Source organism: Amphiura filiformis, chromosome 3 (genome assembly GCF_039555335.1).
Source record: "Amphiura filiformis chromosome 3, Afil_fr2py, whole genome shotgun sequence".
Taxonomy (NCBI): domain Eukaryota; kingdom Metazoa; phylum Echinodermata; class Ophiuroidea; order Amphilepidida; family Amphiuridae; genus Amphiura; species Amphiura filiformis.
In genome coordinates, this window is record NC_092630.1 from 56,181,533 (window position 1) to 56,204,824 (window position 23,292).

Sequence of the window (23,292 nt, forward strand, 5' to 3'; positions counted from 1 at the left end):
TCTCATCAATACACACATCCTATATCATTTTCAAGGAGTTCTGAGCATGACACCGTAGCCGATACAGCCACCGACACAGTCATAATGTACGATCTTTTTTCAGAATTTACCTTTATTTTTTTCAAAACCGATTTTTTGGCATATTTGTAATACTTACACATGTTCTAACTTAAATCTATGAGCAAACTGTCAAATTCGTCCTATTTGTAGTAAAACGGGACGATTTTCTGTTGGTCCGACATAAAGTCATAATTTTTTAGATTATGACTTTATGTCGGCCACGATGGCAAACTCTAGTCTTGTACAAAACTAGCTTAGTTACGCTCCCTCCACATGTGGAGGGAGCGTAACTCCAAACTGGCCGCGTGAGGAAACTTTTTAAACTCTGAGGCCGTGCTCGTTGTAATCCAAATAGTGCGAGATGTTTCGAGTGATAGAGGTGAAGTTTATGATGTTGTTTCTTTGCAAATTCCCAATGTTTTTTCAGCGTCCAAATGTATTGGGAACTTTCATAATGATTGCATATTATCATTTTAGAAGAAAAAAAGAAAAATCTAAAAATTTAAAAAGATCGTACATTAAGGGCTGGGGTATGAACGTTCGGACAGTATTTATTTTGGGACATTAGAGCACATCAGACATATCGATTGCATTCTGAATACGAAGAATGTCATTCTGATATCAAATAATTTTGATTTTTGAAATTAGCAATTTAATACACATTTTATGGCAAATCATTAAAATTGATATTTTTGATATTTAACAGTACTTGAAGTAAACTTTATAAATCTGATGATTTATACTTAAAGTGTATGTAGGTGGGATGAAAAGCCGACGATCAATTGAAAATTTTGACCTTTAAGATTGAAGATATGGATTTTTTTTCCCAAAACACCAAAAAAATTAGGTCTTTTGGGAAAAAATCCATATCTTCAATATGAAAGGTCCAAATTTTCAATTGACCGTCGGCTTTTCCTCCTGCTACATATACTTTAAGAATATATCATTAGATTTATATAATTTACTTCGAGGACTGTTATATATCAAAAATTTGAAAAATATCAAATTTTTATATTTTGTCATAAAATTTGTATTATATTATGATTTTCAAAAAATGTAAATTATTTGATATCAGAAAGACATGCTTCGTATTCAGAATGCAATTCGATAGGTCTGAGGTGCTCTCATGTCCCACAAAAAATACTGTCGAAACGCAATAAACGCTCATTTTAGATCCCTTAAGGCTTTAAAGCCACAAAATATGGATTTATGGCCATTTTTTTCTGTAAAAAAAGCCATTTTTGGGTAACAAAATTTTTCACCATTCAACTTTGTATACCCACAGACCCAACATACATTAACCCTAGGAGTACCAGGTACTACAAAATACTACTTGATATATGCGTTGTTCGTGCGTGCATCCCACGTGGTGTGATGACGCAATCGCCTTAAGTGATATATAGGCACGGTTTTGCTGGCAAGCGAAGCTCAAGACCTGTGGCAAAGTGTAGCCGACCCAGTGCTTGGCTTGCGAGGGGTCTCGGGTTCGAATCCCACCCAGAGCAAACAACTTCTTTGTTTTCTCTCTTTATTCCTTCCCACTTTCCCTTCCCATCACCAAAAAGCCCTTAAGCTGTTAGGATTAATATGAGCCTTTGCAATTTAAATGCATCAGATAATGATCCTATTTTTTCAATTCAACAGTAAACCATACAGAATATAACTAATTTAAGATTTATCTTTACTACACTTATTTTTATGGTTTCATGGAAATTGAAAATTTTTAGGGTTTGATGGAAATTGAAAAATTTCTTTATTTTTTGAAAACTCGCTAATAAGTAATTATTTCTAGCCTGGAGGGAATATTATGGTTTCCATAGTTTGAATGGTAGTTAAGCTTAATACCTAAAGGTGGCCAACCAATAATTTTTATAATTGGTCCTGTAGTTGGCTCTCAAAATTATTATGAATTTATTACTTGCCAATATAATAGAAGAGAAACAAATTCAATAATATTACTTAGTATCATTTTTGTAATAAAAGAATATCAACAAAGCAATGCTAAAAAAGTATAAAGGAGAGAAAATCACTGAGCCACCCTCTCCCAGCAGAGCCCTCCCAGAGTGTGGGGTTACATTTTTCAAAGCCATCACATAAAATTATACATTTACTGATTGTAGCCAATATTACAATTACAAACAGACATATATGATGTAATATTTATTACGTAAAGATCTTGCTCAAAGCCAAATCACTTATCTACCAACCTTAATCCCCCTCTATGAAACAATTGGTACATATTTCAACCGGTTATTTATTAATGTCTGTCTGTTTTCCATTTCTCCGCAGGTTACGACAGCTAGTAATGATCCACCCAAGCTGCGTTTTGCTCCAGAGACTGTTGAAGTGTGAATAATTTAAAGCACTCTGGTGTTGAGTAAGTGTTTTATTTGTCTGCAAGATACATTCACTGACTTGGATCCATCGTGTAGTGGTGCAATAAATAGAAACAGTACAACCTGGTGTCAGGATGCTAGTCTGACTAGACCCTGAAGCCAAAGCAACTCTTGTATTAAAATTGAATATTTTTATCATAAACTTATAATATACAGACCATAGACTATAAGCAAGGGTCTATGTACAGACCATGACCAACTGGCAAAGTCCTAGTTCCAAGGAGGGGGGACATACAAAACTGTTATGCACATACCGCATATTTTTACGGCCTTTTGCATAAATGCAAAGACACCCAATGCTCTATCACATATAATGTGACGGCACATTAGGGACGCACCATTAGACTTCAAGGGGGGTTAGGAAGTTGGGGTCGGGAAAAAAAATTTGCTGTCAAAGCCGGCGAAGTTTTGTTATTGTTTTTTAGTGTTGGTAGGGAAAGTTTTCGTTTTGCTCATGTAGTGCATGTATGTACGTCATCCACCAGTGGAGCTCCTGCGCCCCTCCGCAGAACATCCGGTAGTGGATGTTCTGCGCTTTCGAGGCGCAGAGAATCCACTGTCGGAGTTAAGCTGCGCTTCGGAAGTAAAATAATAGATTTTCGTATTATAATAACGGTGGATCATTGCTGCGCTCGGGCGCAGAACATCCACTGTCGGAGTAAGTGGCGACCCTCTACAGAACGGTAAAACATCTTGTAGTTATAAAGCTAAGGTCTCATTTCTGCGCTCAACATTCAAAAAAAAAGCGCCCGGGCGCAGTCCCTTATATGTAACGGTGGATCATTGCTGCGCTCGGGCGCAGAACATCCACTGTTGGAGTTGCGGCGCTCGGAAGCAATATAATACATTTTCTTATTATATAATAACGGTGGATCATTTCTGCGCTCATCCACTGTCGGAGTTGATGCGCTCGGAAGTGAATTATTTTCTTATTTTATTAATAAAATGCAATATGCATGCTTATAATAACTTAATATAAAAATAATATGCATTCTTATAATAACTAAACTCCGGAGAAGTATATTTTCTTATTATAATAACGGTGGATCATTGCTGCGCTCGGGCGCAGAACATCCACTGTTGGAGTAACTGCGCTCGAAGTAAAATTTCTTATTAATAAATATACATGCGTATAATATCTAGTATTAGGCCTATTATAATAACTATAACTCCAAATTGACAGCAAAATAATGCATTTTCTTATTGAAATTACGGCGGATCATTGCTGCGCTCGGGCGCAGAAAATCCACTACCGGAGCTTCTGCGCTCGGAAGTCAAATAAATTATTTTATTATTTTATTAATAAAATACAATATGCATGCGTGGATCATAATGCATTTTCTTATTGAAATTACGGCGGATCATTGCTGCGCTCGGCGCAGAAAATCCACTACCGGAGCTTCTGCGCCGGAAGTCAAATAAATTATTTTATTATTTTATTAATAAAATACAATATGCATGCGTGGATCATAATGCATTTTCTTATTGAAATTACGGCGGATCATTGCTGCGCTCGGGCGCAGAAAATCCACTGTCGGAGCTTCTGCGCTCGGAAGTCAAATAAATAATTTTCTTCTTTTATTAATAAAATACAATATGCATGCGTATAATAACTAATTTTTTCTTATTATATTAATAAAAAATAATCAAAATAATAGATTTTCTTATTATAATAACGGTGGATCATTGCTGCGCTCGGGCGCAGAACATCCACTGTCGGAGTTGATGCGCCCGGGCGCAGTCCCTTATATGTAACGGTGGATCATTTCTGCGCTCGGGCGCAGAACATCCACTGTTGGAGTAACTGCGCTCGGAAGTAAAAAAAAAAGAGTCTAGAGTCTAATATAATATAATGTGTTTTTTCTCATTTTACGTTTATTTTTTGTTTTCTTTCATCTACATTCTTTTCTTCTTTTGTCTTTTTTTTCTTTCCTTTTTTTCCGTTCACGTTTCCTTGTCGGTACTTTTCATGTAACCGCAATTGCTCTCTCAGATAATTCCTATTCAAATATAATTCTGATTGACACATGACAACTTGCAATTAAGCCTTTGTTAGTCAACAGATAAGTAGGTGGATTCCCAAACAAGCGGAGGGGGTCCAAAAATTAGCATAAGCGAAGATCAATGTCAATTTTAAATCCACGGCAGAGGATAATTATGGGCCGTCATTTTGTGGTTAGAGATTAAAGGAACCGATAAACGTGGTTTCATGTCGCCGGCAGCTAGGCTACACCAAGGACTACGATATATCAGGATATATAGACGAATAAGGAAATCACAAACGCTATTTTCTTATTATGTTAATAAAATATAATATGCATGCGTATAATAACTTAATTCCGAGAAGTTTATTGCTATTAGTATATTTATTTTATTTATTCATTGGAACATACACTTTTGTATCAGTGGCACACGCCTAACCAGCGGTGCGTTCAAAAACAACAAATATACATTATAAATTTAAAAGAAAAAACGGGCCCATGGTCAGAACCTGAATCCAGTCCAAAATCAAAACCACAAAAGGGTATAAATATAAAAGAAAATATCCGAAATATGTCTCACCTTGTGAAACTTATAAAAACCTGAGAAACGAAACATTTTATGATACATATATTATATATATCAAAACACTACTTTCTTCAACGTGTCTAAGGAAACTATACGTGTTTCCCAAAATATACTACTCTTTTCTTCTGAATTAGAATAGTAGTATAGCTTTATATGGTCATGTTGAAGAAATCTAATACTACTCATATCTCTCGAAACTTAGTAGTATTACTTCAGACATGCATATAAAATTGTCTTTATTTAAATAAACCATCTAAATATCACAGGCTTTAAAGCCTATTTTGTTTCAAATCCTTCAAAACATTCAAATTCTTTCCAAATTTCCAAAACAATCTTCTACTCAACCAATTGAACACTTCGCTGTCTTTTAGTAAAAATGTCTCGTCAGCAGACTAAAATTGTAAATTAACACTAAAACAGCAAGGCAAGAGGGCCGGCAGGCCCGAGGCTGGCGACTCCCATACGACAACTAAACACTCCAAGTGAGTTTGTTTTATATAGGCCCATGAGGGCTAGAAAGATCGGTAAACCGCTAAAGCCCTAATGCAATCTCTCGCCTCTAGAGCTGTTACAAAGTTCCCACTCATAACGGTAATCAACTTGATTTTATCCAATTTAGGACATTCTGAAAACCGTTGCTAGAAAGCATACAGCTAGCAAGACGTGTTTTGCCAGCTGTATGCAGGCTGTTAAGCAATAACACGTTTCTGGAATCTTTTCCTTCGTCAGTTGCCTGTATATGTAGGTCTAGATTTTTCTTATGACCCATGCTTAGAATTCAACATAAATAAATTCGACATGTCGAATCTATGTACCTTTTCTGTACATTAATAAAAGACCAAGTATAGCAGTACAAATATCCATCTCGGATCTCTTGTACGTCGAAAGCTATTAATAAGCTCATAATATTTATATCGACTACCATCTCTGGTTTTTCGTACCATATTACTAAAAAGCCTACATGCATAAAACTTGGCCTATAAACACTTTAGTTTGATCCACCGTTACAACTGCGCCCATCAGGCGCAGCAACTCCGGCAGTGGATTCTCTGCGCTCGAGCGCAAAAATGATCCACTGATATTATAATACTAAGAAAATATGTAATTTTATTTCCGAGCGCAGTTATTTCCAAAAAAACAACAACAACAAAATGGCCGACCCTACTTGAAAGGTCCGTCCGCCCGTAGAACAGGGTTTCTTTTTTCGGCCTTATCGGTTCCTTTTATCTATTAACCACAAAATGACACCTACTTATCTGGTGCCTAACAAAGGCCGAATTGCAAGTGGACATGTGTCAATCAGAATTATATTTGAATAGGAATTATTTGCGGTTACATGAGAAGTACCGACAAGGAAACGTGAACGAAAAAAAAAAAAAGATGAAGAAAAAAGAATGAAGAAAAAAGAAAACAGTAAAGAAATGAAACTTGTAAGACCAATAGACCTAATAGTGATAAACTTCTCCGTAGCGCTAATATAATAAGTTTTATTATAATCTGAGCTTGCGAGCGCATTATATAGACCTAATAGTAAATATCAATAAACTTCTCGGAGTTATAGTTATTATTATACGCATGCATAGGCCTAATAGTAATCAACTTCTCCGTAGAGCTATTACAATAAAAAATATATTATTAATATAATAAGAAAATAATTTATTTAGCTTCCGAGCGCATCAACTCCGACAGTGGATTCTTTGCGCTCGAACGCATCAATGATCCACCGTTATTTTAATAAGAAAATCCATTATTTTGCTTTCGAGCGCAGATCTAATAGTAAATATCAATAAACTTCTCGGAGTTATAGTTAGGAGTTTAGTTATTATACGCATGCATAATTATATTTTATTAATAAAATAATAAAATAATTTATTTGACTTCCGAGCGCAGAAGCTCCGACAGTGGATTTTCTGCGCCCGTAATTTCAATAAGAAAATGTATTATTTTGCTTTCAATTTGGAGTTATAATAGGCCTAATACTAGTTATTATACGCATGTATATTTATAAATATAGGCCTAATAAGAAAATGTATTATTTTGCCGTCCGAGCGCATCAACTCCGACAGTGGATGTTCTGCGCCTCGAGCGCAGAAATGATCCACCGTTATTTCAATAAGAAAATCCATTATTTTTGCTTCCGAGCGCAGTTACTCCAACAGTGGATGTTCTGCGCCCGAGCTCAGCAATGATCCACCGTTATTATAATAAGAAAATCTATTATATTGATTATTTTTATTAATATAATAAGAAAATATTAGTTATTATACGCATGCATATTGTATTTTATTAATAAAAGAAGAAAATTATTTATTTGACTTCCGAGCGCAGAAAGCTCCGACAGTGGATTTTCTGCGCCCGAGCGCAGCAATGATCCGCCGTAATTTCAATAAGAAAATGTATTATTTTGCTTTCAATTTGGAGTTATAATAGGCCTAATACTAGTTATTATAAGCATGTATATTTATTAATATAGGCCTAATAAGAAAATGTATTATTTTGCTTCCGAGCGCAGTTACTCCAACAGTGGATATTCTTTGCGCCCGAGCGCAGAAATGATCCACCGTTATTATAATAAGTAAATCTATTATTTTGCTTCCGAACCCAGTTACTCCAACAGTGGATGTTCTGCGCTCCGAGCGCAGCAATGATCCACCGTTATTATAATAAGAAAATCTATTATTTTGCTGTCAATTTGGTTATACTATAGCAATAAACTTCTCGGAGTTAAGTTATTATACGCATGCATAATTATATTTTATTAATAAAATAAGAAAATAATTTATTTCACTTCCGAGCGCAGAAGCTCCGAAAGTGATCCGCCGTAATTTCAATAAGAAAATGTATTATTTTGCTTTCAATTTGGAGTTATAATAGGCCCAATACTAGTTATTATACGCATGTATATTTATTAATATAGGCCTAATAAGAAAATGTATTATTTTGCTTCCGAAAGCATCAACTCCGACAGTGGATGTTCTGCGCCGAGCGCAACAATGATCCACCGTTATTATAATAAGAAAATCTATTATTTTGCTTCCGAAAGCGCAGTTACTCCAACAGTGGATGTTCTGCGCTCGAGCGCAGCAATGATCCACCGTTATTATAATACGAAAATGTATTATTTTACTTCCGAGCGCAGCAACTCCAACAGTGGATGTTCTGCGCTCGAGCGCAGCAATGATCCGCCAGTATTATAATAAGAAAATGTATTATATTGCTTCCGAGCGCAGTTACTCCAACAGTGGATGTTCTGCGCCCGAGCGCAGCAATGATCCACCGTTACCTATAAGGGACTGCGCCCGGGCGCATGAACTCCGACAGTGGATTCTCTGCGCCCGAGCGCAGCAATGATCCACCAGTATTATAATACGAAAATGTATTATTTTACTTCCGAGCGCAGCAACTCCAACAGTGGATGTTCTGCGCCCGAGCGCAGCAATGATCCGCCAGTATTATAATAAGAAAATGTATTATATTGCTTCCGAGCGCAGTTACTCCAACAGTGGATGTTCTGCGCCCGAGCGCAGCAATGATCCACCGTTACCTATAAGGGACTGCGCCCGACGCATGAACTCCGACAGTGGATTCTCTGCGCTCGAGCGCAGAAATAATCCACCAGTATTATAATAAGAAAATCTATTATTTTGCTGTCAATTCGGTTATATAGTGGATGTTCTGCGCCCCCCGAGCGCAGAAATGATCCACCGTTATTATAATAAGAACATCTATTATTTTGCTTCCGAGCGCAGATACTCCAACAGTGGACGTTCTGCGCCCGAGCGCAGCAATGATCCACCGTTACCTATAAGGGACTGCGCCCGAGCGCAGCAACTCCGACAGTGGATTCTCTGCGCTGACGCGCAGAACATCCACTACCGGAAGTTCTGCGGAGGGGCGCAGGAGCTCCACTGCTGGATGACGTACATAACTCTGTAGTGGGGGAAGTTTTTTTTCAAAACTTCCTAACCACCACCTTGTAGTCTAATGGTGTGTCCCTTACATGATAGGATATGATGTGAAGGTGTGATTTGTTAGGTAAGCACAATGGAATGATTGGTTCTCATGAGTTGGCGAAATCCTCAGCTTACAAAGCATGGGGACTTTGCCCTGGGACTTTGCCCATTGGTGAACAATCTGAATCTCTTTAGTCTCTGATTTTTATTTGTTATGCTGTTATAATTGAGTTTGAAATTGTTGTCCAGTTTACATTTACTTGGTTCTAATCAATATGAATCTTTCTGCAGTCCCCTAAATCTTTAATGACCAAAATCATGTATGGGACTAGGGCAGGATGCATGTTATTGGGGTTCCATGTGTTATGTTGGTATCTGTGCGAAGAACAGAGGCCTAGTGGTTAGGGCGTGAGCTTCATAATCGAAAGGTTGCGGGTCGAGCCCCACCACGGCCAGTGTGTTGCGTCATGTCCTGTTTAACCCTAACAGAACTAGGACTCACTAAAGCTCACTATTAAAAACGCTCTGCGTGCATGCATTCCACGGGACTTGATGACGCAATCAGACCAAGTCATATATACCCAGGGAATCGCTGGCGGGCCAACGTCACCTGTGTAGCTACATGCTGGGGATCTTCTGCGTGGCATGCGAGGGGTCCCAGGTTCAATCCAAAAGCCAAGTGACTTTCTTCTTCATCTTCTCTCCTTTTTCGCTCCTTCTTTCCCTTCCGATAGCACAAAAACCACGGGTAGGGTTAGGGTTAACTAAACTACTATTTTGTGTACTATAAGATGGCACATGACCTTTGGAAAAGTACACAGGTTCCCCAGGGGAGACAAAGGTCAAATGGTATAAAACTTTTGGAAAATATGCGGTATCTATAGTGAATGTTGCTACAACTTGACATGTCCTTTTGTGATATAAAACTATGAATGTATACATGGAAAATGAACATGGTCATGTTCCATCTTATAGGGCTATTTCATGTCTGGGATTTCATGAAAGGTTTTTAGTTCAAATATGCCTTCAGAAGACATGATGCGTGCACATGCATCATGTCTTCTGGAGGCATATTTGAACTGATGACCTTTCATGAAATCGCCCTATACTAAATAAACTTATACTAGTAGTTCTTCTGAATTCACCACTCCCCATTAACGTACCAATAAAAAGCAAAAACTGTGCACTCTGTATCTACACCTGGGCAGGCTTTTTTAAGGGGATATATTTTGTTTGAAAATGGAAGTATCTGAAGCGTAATTGTATAGCAATCTTGCACTCCAAGTAACAGGCAACAGGCACATCTTTGAGTGCAAGTTAGCCCTAGAACTCTGGCCATAGTATCCGTTTTTACTTCTACTAGGGCCAGAGGCACTTACATTGAAAAATTTGTTGGAGATGCTTGAACGATCCAGTACAAAAAATGACAGCATTTCAATGCTTGATCGAGGTCACTAATTAACATGATAAAACCCACTTGAGAACACACAATCGCCGGTCATTTCTAAAGATGCATTTATACTCAATCGCTACCTGAATCGCACGCATGGTCAGTGTACTAAATCGCCGTCGTATTTGCCTGTTGAGCATGCGCATGATTCGCTGTTTTTCAAAAGCGACACGTAGGCCTATATTGACACCCTCTGTCGGTCAACGTTCTCTAAAATTGCACACATAACTTGTGTAGTTAGCGACAATGATTCAGTCTGGGTATAAACACAGCTTTGCACAATGACTAATTTACATAGGCACAAAAGACCGTGTTCATGTACCGCTACTCAGCCAAACATGGCAGGGTAGGTCCCGGATCTTCTGTACATGTTCCTATCTCCTCAACGTTATACCTTTCCAACAAGGAAAGAGATACGAAAGGCGAACGTCTAGTGCAAGTGGTAATGCCATTCACGGTCATAGTGCACGTTAGTAACCATTGATTATTGGTTCAAGCCTGGGCTCATACACCTGTTCCGAATTATGATATGCCATAGGCTTTGTGTTGTGATCATTTCGATCAGTGGTTCGTAACAAAGAAAGTTGACCTAGCAACGGTCTTATTCTTACGTGTACTACGCCAGCGAATATGGTTTAATTCCAGATCCGCTTGTAAGTTATCTGCAGGTTAAATTAGTCTAAACTCAAAATGTTCAATTGTGGTGTGAAAACCCTTCACATGTTGCATTATTCGATTTTGTTTTATAAAGATAATAATGGCTATTATTTTTTTAGCCCTTCTGTGCTCATATGTTTTGATATTCAAGTTACAGGCACAAAATGAAAACAGTTCTAAATTGCCATGTTTTTTGTCTACAAAACTCAAAAATTAAAAATGTCACCAATTTTCACAGATCATATCACAGTAGTTATTCTGGGATGAAAATTTGATAAAAATGATTTGTGAAATACTTGAATACAAAATTGTGTGTCAAGGAGAATGTGCAATATCAGTAAATCTTGGTTAATTAAGTCAGACGATAACGCCTACTCATACACCTATCTTCCTTATATATTTCCCTTTTGATTCAAATCCTGAAATAAAATTTTGAATCCTGAGGGTGTTGCTTTTATCTTCTCAATAAAAAATTAACATTTGCTTTTTTTATACAGTGGTGTAATATAATAATGACATTTTAAAAATTGAAGTGACTGATTACATGTCATAAGCATTTAAGTATGACATTATGATGAGATATACTTATATGTGATGCGATCAAGGGAAATGAGTCGGATGTCGCTAATATTGATTTTGAGATATTGACAAAGAAACTGTTAAAATTCTTTTGTTTTTTATTGTTTTCAGCGATTGATAAATTGACAAAGAAAAGTCGTATCAACATGGGGTTTTTAGTTTCTGAAAGCTCTATATGTCCTCTTTAGAAATCTAGAAAACTCATTTTCAACCAGGGTCGACATGTGACTCATTCCCCTTGATCTTGTCACATTATGATGATTTATTAATGTGTTCTCCACTTAATTACTATGTTGATGTTGACATCAATGTATGTGTAATGTGATCAAGCCAATGCATCAGATGTCAAGAATTGACAGTTTCAATGTTTCTGTATGCATAATTAATAGGACAACATTTCTGTCAAATCCACATTTGAAATAATAAGTAGTTTCTTTCATATGAATATTTATGATGTATAAAACAATAATAGCTGCATGCTTTGGTTTGCATTTGCATGTGATGTTCACATCACATAATGTACACTGAAAATATAGCCACATTTGGAGCAAGGTTGTATTTCTTATGTTTTTGTGTTTTCTTCAAAAATACAATTGTTCACCAAAAAAGGCTGTAATTTCTGTAACTGAGATATGTTAGGGACCGTTCACAAACACTTGTAAGGGGGGGCCTGATGCAAAAAGGGGGGCCCTGAAAATTTTTGACCATCCTAAGGGGGGGCCTGAAAAAATGACCACAAATTTTCCTGAAAAAATTGAGTTTATATGCTTTTCTATGGGGTTGACACATAATTTTCATGTCAAAAAGGGGGGGCCCTGAAATTTTCGAGGTCTGTAATGGGGGGCCCCGAAAAATGTTCGTGATAATTTTTTTTTGCATCAGCCCCCCCCCCTACAAGTGTTTGTGAACGGTCCCTTATATGCACAAAGTTTGGGGTTTAAAAGCATGTAGCAATTATGTTAAAATTGTGAATATAGTGTACTGATCTTACATACACACAGAGATTTTGATTCATCAAAAATGGAGTCAAATTTGACAAATTAAAAACATTCCATGATAAATTAAAGGTGTGTCATTCAAGAGATATGCAATACTAGAAATTAAATTTATTGGCATTTCAAATTTTTTTTAATTTCCAGCATAGCAGATTTGTTTCTTGCCCGAGGAATATTTAATTTGTTGATGTATTAAATGACAAATGAATATTGTTTAAAACTTTAGACAAATTAAAAAAAAAAAAAACATAATTTGTAATGCTGAAAATGATTTTCATAATGCTAAAGAAATAATTGTAGCATCATAAATTGATCTTAGCATCACACATTATTCAAAATTGTTAATTTGTCAAATTTTCTGTGCATATGTGATGTTGCATCTGTCATTGACTTGATTGTTTGATTTTGAGAGTGTATGTATGTAAGTAAAAATAATTATTTCAAAATGGAATAGAAATGGGAGATATTAAGTAATAGGTCTGGCAGTCATTATTCGGATCATTATACTTACCGCTGTTACCGGTAGTACTTATTTTATATAGTTGTGAATGCTTGTGTATTTTTAAACACTCAAAGATGTGGGCCTCTTTAGTAAGTATATTATTATTTCATGAGTTGGACTCATTTGAAATAATGTAAAAATGTGTAATAATTATCAACAAAGTGTTCTTGTACATAAATTACCAAATAAATTATCATATGTTTTGATAAGAATTATTTACAAATAAATGTTAAATATGTTTCTTATGTATTAATATAATATCAATAATAATAGTGCATTCTTGAATATTGCAATACATTAATTTCACAAAATAATGTCATATTATAGATAAGGATTTAAAAATGCTGTTAAAATTGATGGTATTTACATTGTATGGTACAAGATCAAGTTAGTGATGATGTCATCCATTATTTTATTGAGGTGGGGAAGAATATTTTTAAAAAGTTCAATAACACTAAGAAGTTGGATATTCTACATTGTAAAAATCATGTAAATTTAATCTGAAATAGACATATGTGACGTGTCATGTCAAAAGGAGACACTTTTGGGCAGGTTATCAATTTTGAGGTTTTTACATATCTTAAATAAAGAGATATTTTGCTCCACTACGCCGTTTTCCCCAATGAAATGGGACATTCCTAAGCGAAGATATTGAGTTCGTAAGTTATGGTATTATAAAATTGGAAATTGAGATATCGGCCTTAAAAATATTATTGACAATGTTGAGAGTAGGAATTACCTTGATAAATGTCTCCAAAAATACAAGATGCCAGTTATATTCTGGTCTGAAACTATCAGACAATATTTTTGAAATTAATAACATCTCAAATTCGCAACAAACCTAAATTGTGAAAAATCACCCCCTGGCAGATTTTTGGCTTTTTCTCCATTTCCGATCCTGCCCAAAAGTGTCTCCTTTTGACATGACACGTCACATATATTTAACTGAGCTGAGTAAGAGGGAAGGAACTCCCAATTATTTCAGTATCAGTATGTGTGTGATATAAATATGTTAAGAATAAAATAACAAATTGAGTTACAGTCCAATCTTTTTTATTCGGCCATGATGGGACCAAGCATTGTCCGGATAAGTGAAAAATCTGGATAAGTGAATTATGTAAATCTGCATTGACTGTCCCAAGTCTGAACTTGGGACAACAAAAGTTGTTCCAACGTGCGGTAATAGCATATAGAAGATGGCATCTGAATGCTTTACGCAATATAGATATGTCATTCTAAGCATTCAAAGCATGGAATTAACTTATTAGGTCAAATCATCAAAAACATGTTTTCTTGTGAATATGTCACAGTCGGATAACAGAGAGATCTGTATAAAAGAGGTCCGGATAAAAGAGGTTGGACTGTATATGATGGACTGTATATGATATAAATCAAAAACAAGCTTAGGAAGTTTGTATGTTATTCCTATTGTGAATATTATGTAGTATTATAAGTACTTAATATACTTTTGCAATAATACCAAAGAGATTGGAACCAAAGAGGACTGACTCAGAATTATCATGTGCGTAATGCTATGTGTAATTCACCATATTGGTTTGGCACACATGGACACTAAACTAGACCCTGGTCAGACGTGCATGTTTTTACCAAGTAAAGATGGTCGGAATATACACTAACCCTACAAGCCAAGTGATGGTCAGAATTCATTCCACCATTTCTGGGGGCCATCCGCACCAAACTGGTGTTGTTAACTGGCCAATTGGGTGGAAAAGCGCTGCTTTAAAGTCAATCTTATATTGTATTGCATTGTAAACTTTCAGCATCCTTTTTTCACATGGGTGATGGAACACAGTTTAAAATTCCTGCAAAAGCCAGCATCATTTCACATTTCAGGTAGGATGGGCCCCTTCAATGGCTGCCATTGAGGTGTAGGAATGTGTGGAATCGGATTTGTCTATAGTCGAACCATGGTACAGGTAGTGTGTAACCACAAGCAGCCATGATCAGATTACAGTTGTACCATCTTACCCCAATAATGCTTATTAGCATTGTTAGCACTAAGGCTAGCTTCAGACTCCGCATTGTACGTACAATATTGTATGTACAATACTTTTCGTGACGTCAAAAAGTATTACACGTGCAATAAATATACGTGCCACGACTAGTTGAATCAGATTAAATCCCGCGCTATAGCCCTGACGGTTCATTGTTTGCTAAATCCAAGCGAGGACACCAGAAAATCTATGCAAGATAAATTTCTACTGCTGCTGATGAAAAATCCTAGAGTGCGTTTTGAGGTTTTTTCTGCACTTTACCAGTAGGCCTAATAAATTCATAAAAAGATAAAAATCAAATAAAGATTTAGGTCGAATGCTTTTACTCACTGCTCATCTGATCCACTTTCCCAGGAAACTACATACAGATGCTGCTTAGTTTTTCCCTGACGTTCCAGACATAATTATGAGTAAACATCAAATTTAATGTTTACAAAACAATCAAATATATATACATTCGCTTGCATTTTGTACATAAATATTAATATTAATAATGTACAAACATTAAAAAAGGGGGGCCTAAGAGTATGTCTATCTTTAATCATATACTAATTGCGCCATGCCCAAACATATTTTATATATATGAAATCGTGTAATGGCACCCAAATTCCAATAAAAAATAAAAACAAATTTGTTATCAAATACACTAGGCCTATACATTGTATTACAGGAATTTAATAGATGGTGCATTTTAATAAATAAATAGATTAACACGGGTAATGGGCGATAAATATTGGGCAATACCGGATTTACCACAGAGCCAGTGGACAAAGAAATTAATTACAATTAAAACAAATTAAATGAGAAAATGAAAGCAAGGACATTTGGTGTTCAAAGTATTGTTTTAGAATGCGAAGGAGTCCTAAATGTTATCCTGGCCCAGGACACTGATTAATGTAAATTTGACCCATAGTTATTTTATCTACTTTTGCCAGCATTCAACCTGTTTTCAATGTGATTTGTGCCTATTTTTAATACAATTCCGAAATCTGACGTATCAATGTTGTATCGCCCACAAACTATCATCCGAGACTATTTCATTTGACACGGTTGTATGGATTTCAAAAGATCGGTCCTATAATAGATATCGATTAGAGAATTACAGCAAGAGGCTTTGAGGATGCCGTAATCCTCTTGACAATCAACCAATCAGAGAGACATATTTTAGAATTATGTTCGTAGTTGAAACTCTTTCAACTCTGAAATATATATTTCAAGTAATCTCGTTTCACATTAACACGCTTATGGATGTATTGGGATGATCATAAGTAGGTCTATAACATACACCATCATAACATGCCTCAACGATATCAACATGTAAAAAGTTGTTGCAAATTCATAACACAACGTGTTATAATGTATAATGTTATATGCCAAAACTTTAAAAACAATAAAAATATCAGTATCAATCAAATCAAAACCAGAATAAATACATAGGCCTACAAATAATACTTAAGAAACTGACTAAATCAATATATGACTAAATGTCAGCATAAATGAATCGCTAAATCAATTAATCAATCAGTAATCAATCAATAAATAAATACATAAATAAATAAACAAATAAATAAATAAACAAATAGGCCTAAATAAATAAATCTATAAATAAATAAATAAGAAATGAATGTGCCATTTATATTATTATTACAATTTTAGTATTATTAATATCGTTAGTATTAATAGGCCTTTTAATATTAATATCAATCAATCAACCAATCAATCAATAAATAAATAAACAAATAAATAAATAAACAAATAGGCCTAAATAAATAAATCTATAAATAAATGAATAAGAACTGAATGCGCCATTTATATTATTATTACAATTTTGATATTATTGATATCGTTAGTATTAATAGGCCTTTTAATAATATTAAGTACAGTTGAATACAAAAAGACATAAAAAGATGTTCATCATTCCGCGTACGAACACTCACTAAATTTACCACTCTTAGAAATTTGGCAACTACGTATCAATTAAGCAACCAACGATTGTAGCACAATATATATTTTCCCGGTACATACTATTTATTGCACGTGCAATACTTTTTGACGTCACGAAAAGTATTGTACATACAATATTGTACGCATAATATGGAGTCTGAAGCGCTTAAAGCTACTATGATCGGACTATAGTTAGTACAAACAAACAACTGTGTGACCTGCACAATGCATCATCCGATCATGCATTTCAGTGTGAAAACAAGCTCTTAGTAACCATTATCCGACTGTAGTACACTGCCATGTGACTGTACATTGTTTAAGTCAACTATAGTTGGACCATGGTAAAGAAAACAATGATCGGATGACGCAATTTTGTACGTCTCAAGAGTCTATGGTCTAATGTACTGCCGACATTTGGCAAAAGCCCAATAATGAACGATAATTGGTGTTACGTAAGAGGTTTGTGTGCATAGCACTTATCGTGTGTTATTGGCACAACATAAATCTCGCACAGCACAAACAATACACATTATTGAAGTTTACTATTTTGCCCTTTGTGAGCGATACACAAACATGGTTAAGTCAGTTCTCTTTTTGCCCCGCCTTTAAAAAAATAAATGGGTATTTCTCTGAAAAGGTGTACTATTGGAAGATAGGCAAATATAAATTTGAAAATGATTATAAAAATGTTTCCTTTACATATATCTGTAAGGATGTAAGTCTCTAGTGCATGAAAACAATATTTGGCGCACTTTTAGGGCGCCTCTATACTATAGAGGCGTAATCTGCAGGTTGTGCCAGGTGAGCATCATCTCCGTCACATTTAGGCCAAAAAGGAAAAAAAAAGGACAAAAAAATTGTTAAAACTCTTAATTATGAGTTTTATGGATAACTTGTAAGTTGCTTGATTCATGTTTGCATTTTTCATTTTAAAAAAAATATGATTTTGTACTTTCGTCATTTAGTTGGGACAATGAGAGGCAGGCTGTACGGAAAAAGTCATGTCTGTTGGTATTTTTTTTATACAAACTTAAGTATATTCATAATTTTGCTTGAAATAACTAAATAAATTTCTATTGACATAGTAAACACATACAATATCAATTACATTTCCAAATAGTAAATTCCGTGTTGTCTGGGTCAAAGGTCAAATAAAGGTCAACAACAATTGTGATGGAGATGACATTGCTGTGATGAAGATGATGGTGATGTGACGGAGATGATATTTCTACACAAATTCCTATAGAGAATCATCTCCGTCATAATTGCACCGATAAATTTGATTTCAGTAATGTTTTCACACTACTTGAAAATGAAATTCATACAGATGAGAAGGTTTAGAATTGGTAAGCATTTTCTGATAAACTAAACTGAACTTCGCTGTATCTCAAGATCCGGTGCTGTGATGGAGATGATGGTGATGTGACGGAGATGATATTTCTACACGAATTCCTATAGAGAATCATCTCCGCCACTGCAAATTGTGACGCCAACTGATGTAGTGGAGATGATGGTTCAGACATTGCTTACGGTTAATAGCTGGGTAAAGCTTACCCACGTGTTACATATCACCACAACAGCTTGTGGGACATATTCAACCATCATTATTTTCCGGAAAAATTCAACAATAACACTTATATCAAATTGATCAGAAACAGTTGGAGATGATGTTGAATAAAGGTACGCGCCTGTATACTTGAAGATACCCTCAAAATTGGCAGGAAAAGAGTGCCAATGTGCAGCTATTTCGGGTTGATGTTTTTCGTCATCTGTAAACGGCAGCATACGGGGTCAAATTATTGAACTCTGATATTTGGTCTTCAGCCATTTTGATGCCAATGTGACGGCAATGATGCAAAACTAAGGGACAGCAATTTCTTGACACAAATTTTGAATTATTCCATAAAATTGACTTTAGAAGTGGTTTTAAGCATTTAAACCTTCTTAGACATGATATTTACCCCAATCAGTGGTAATTTTCACTTCCCACACTTGCTCACAAAAATACTACAAAAACTAAAATTCGATTAAGTGACATAGGGACATGGGGTTTTCAGGGGGTTCTTCAGATATTGCAGAATTTTTTGACTCCAATAAATTAATTTTTCCCCACTTGGATGTTCTTAACTATTTTTATACATACAAAAGTCCATGACTAAGCCAAAAAAGAAACAAAAAATCCGCTTTTAAAACTTTTATGAGCGCCGAAAGTCGCGGGACAGGAAAGTTCACCTTTTCAGAGAATCACCCGTATGTTAGCTGCTCCTTATATGGTGCTTATGTTGACAATTTAGTACACTGTTAAAATTAAATGTTATGATTGATTAAATAATCATTTACAATTTAGGCAGTCGTGAACATTGTTACTCATTTTGTCATGGCCCGATGCTGTTTTTGTAACACAAAGATTGTAAATATGTACAAAATTAACTTATTAGCATCTAGGGTCAATTTTATCATGTTGCCCTCAAGACAATGACATTTGTTGTGGGTGTGGTTGGGGTTATGTGCATTTAGGGTTCAATATTGCATACTTAGTATGCTTTTTTCATTTTTTTTTGTTTCTTTTGTTTATATTGGTGTTTTTTTGTTTGATTTTTTTGGTTCTTGCATGGTGTCATTGGGCAAGACAAACCTGTGTCATTGGCCCCTGAACATGTTTAAATTAAAACCTCCTATGTAAGTAACCTGAACCTGTTGGCACTTTTGTTTTAAACATGTTCAGGGGCCAAAAGCAAATAGAAGGATTTCCTGCCCAATGACGATGTGTCACCTGGATCTTTTTCAGGCAAAAATCTGCTTGCATCCAAAATGTGGACCCTGTGAACATTTCTTTCAAATTGAGACATTTTGGGACACATGTTAACATAATATGTTCACACAGAGTCAAACTTTTGGAGGGAGGGAAGGAGTTTGATTGTTATGAACAAGTAATTTGCTACAAATTAATTGTCTTGAAGTTAAATTGAAAACAACAATCATTATAATACTTAAGAAAATACACATTTTGCTACCAAATTATTATCTTGATGTTTATATGCCATGATAGCTGTTCTTGCCATAACACTCTTAGAAAAAAGTGTCTAGTACACATGTAGAACCTCTAAAGGTTCTTAGCTGTCCGTATGTAGAATCTTAAATAGCTCCATACAATTTGTTCTAGCAGGATCTTGCATGGTGTTGTTGGGCAGGAAAACCCTATGTGTCATTAGCCCCTGAACATGTTTAAAGTAAAACCTCTTAGATGTAACCTGTTGGAAGTTTTGTGTTAAACATGTTCAGGGGCCAAACCTTTAATAGTTCTACAAAGAACCAAAAAGGTTCTGTAAAGGCCACAGAAAGAACTATTATTTGCAATTTTATAAAACCTCTAGAACCCTAACGATTCTGTATGTAGAATCCCTTTTTTTCCAAGAGTACTTTATTTGGTATATAAGTATGTTATATTATTTTATATATTTATAAGTTTGTATTCTTACAATTAAAGGAGTATTTCGTGATCCTAGCATCCTCTTTTTATGACATTTTTCAGTACTACATATCCACGAAAAAAGCATATTCCCAAAATTTCAGTTGATTCCGATTTTGCGTTTGCGAGTTATGCATGATTATTTGTATTACACTGCTCCATAGACAATACGTTGTAATTTCGTTCTGGTGCACCAGAACGAAATTCAAATTTCACGATATCTTTGCTAACCGAATTAATCTGCAAGAAATATTTTGTACATAAACATTATGTAGCCAGAGTATTCCAGTGATATAAAAATCTCAACTTTTTTTGAGAAAAGTGGGGGGATGAGGCTGTGGATCACGAAATGCCCTTTTAAATATTTGATGTAGTAATATTATAACAGTATTATACAGATATGAAATTGATATTGCACAGATTTGTAGGTTACAAAAACAATATTTGTGATTGCCCTTGTCCATGTATTTATAATTTGTATATTTTGTAACTTTTCAGAGCATATTATTTGCCTTTCCCTCCCAAATTCTATGAAAACAATATTTACAAGTTTCCTTGTGTATGTTATTTTTAACCCTAACACCCATAAATACCACAAAATACCAAGATAAAAACCACTGCGCATGCGTGAATCGCAGGGTCTGCGATGACACAATCACCCTTTGCTATATGCCGCAGCGTAATCTACATCTACTCAAGTAACAGTTCGTAAAGTTACGAATACCCAATACTAGACGTAACTTTACAAAGGGTCTCTGTAGTAAATCCCTATTACTTATGAAGGGTTCCGTTCGTAAGTAAGTTTAGTGAAATGAAATGTAACTTACGAGTTACGAGTTATGAACGATTTCGAGGCTTACGAAGCTTCGTAAGTTTAGCAAAATGGACACCTGGATTGTATTTTGAAATACTGCATATCAAGAAATTTGTAGATTACCGTAAATAAACATATAAAAATATTTATTTAGAAATTCAGAATTTTTTACAAACAAAGAGATTATACCATGTTGCGTGTTTACTATCTAATTTCGTGCTGTTTGGTTTCCTGTAAACAACTTACTCATTATACTAAATGATGAAATTATATGTTTTCCCAATTATAAACTTTTTTATACGAAATGATGAAATTATGTTTTCCCAATTATAAACTTTTTATACTAAATGATGAAATTATATGTTTTCCCAATTATAAACTTTTTTAATTTAAAAACAACTAGATGACAAAGAAGTGTCATTTCATGCGTTCAAAAATTCTGGTAAACAAATGGATTATTAAAGCCCTATGTTGTTTGTTGCTTTTTTTGTAAACAGCTCTGAGCTCATTATACTACATAAATTGTATGTATTCCCAATTATAAACTTTTAATTTGAAAACAACTAGACAGAGAAGTGTTGTGTCATGCCATCAAAAATTTGATAAGCAACTCCCTAAAATGATGAAATTGTATGTATTCCCAATTATAAACTTTTTAAATTTAAAACAACTAGATGACAAAGAGGTGTCGTTTCATGCGTTCAAAAATTCAATTCTGGTAAACAAATTGATTATTAAAGCCCTGTGTTTGCTGCTATTGTAAACAGCTCTGAGCTCATTATACTACATAAATTGTATGTATTCCCAATTATAAACTTTTAATTTGAAAACAACTAGACAAAGAAGTGTTGTGTCAGGCCGTCAAAAATTTGATTCTGGTAAATAAATTAATTTTTAAGCTCTATGTTGTTAAATTTTGTTTCTATTGTAAACAGCTTATTATATTACTTGTATAATGAAATTGTATATATTCCCAATTATAAACTCATATAAATATTTAAAAGCAGCTAGATGACAAAGAAGTGCATGTTGTGTCTTGCAATCAAATTGGTATAAAACTTTTCAATTTACATTGTAATTCTCATATTTTAATATGAGAATATTTTATATATTAAAATATATATGGACTTTAAGTATTGCTGAAAAATAGGTCCATAACCAGGAGGTGGCTTTGTAAAATATTTTCTGGCAAAATTGCATGGGCCAGAAAGAATGAACGTTTGTAAAGGGTTAAAGTTAAAGTTTGTGGCATTTTAGGTCAGGGTTAGCAATAAGGTTAGGGTTAGCATCAGTGTTAGTGTTAAGAATAGGGTTAGGCAAGGTTTAGGGTCAAAATTATGGTTTGAATCAGGGTTATGTATATTGATTTATGATTAGGGCTTAGGTTATAATTTGGGGTTACGGCAAAGTTTAGGGTTATGGATTAGGGTTTATAACTATTAAGTTCTTGGGTTTTCAGACAATGACATTTCAAACTATTGACCTATAAGCCCTCCAAGCGGGAAAAACTAATTAAGTACCAGACTCTTTACTCTTATTTCTAGAATTAGAAAACCAAAATAAGGCTGCATTTCTCCTGTCAGTATTAATTTCTTTTATCTTCTTAAAAAGAAGTGAAGAATTTATACATGATACCATATTTTAAATGTTACGATATTTATCTGTATCATTAGTGAATCCTTTTGTTACCATTTGTGTATGCTTTGTACAAAGTTGATAGTCAAAATATAATATTTATGCTGTTATAATAAAGATATAATACTGAAGTATTGTGCAATAAATTACAAAACAAATATCAAGTTTCTTCTCAAGTAATTTGCATGATCTTTCGTTTCTTCCCAGTCCAGTTTTATGGGCCGTTTTCAATACTGAACAATTCTGATTTTAGAA

The 23,292-nt window shown here is 34.8% G+C and overlaps 1 protein-coding gene across 1 annotated transcript in view; it reads left to right on the forward strand.

Moving 5' to 3' along the window:
* Positions 1–2,611, forward strand: part of LOC140148787 (uncharacterized) — a 66,391-nt gene extending 63,780 nt beyond the window's left edge. Inside the window, exon 4 of the mRNA XM_072170861.1 lies at positions 2,350–2,611. Coding sequence (XP_072026962.1) covers positions 2,350–2,412 — 63 coding nt within the window. The 3' untranslated portion in view covers positions 2,413–2,611. The remainder of the gene's footprint in view (positions 1–2,349) is intronic.
* Positions 2,612–23,292: the final 20,681 nt, after the last annotated feature.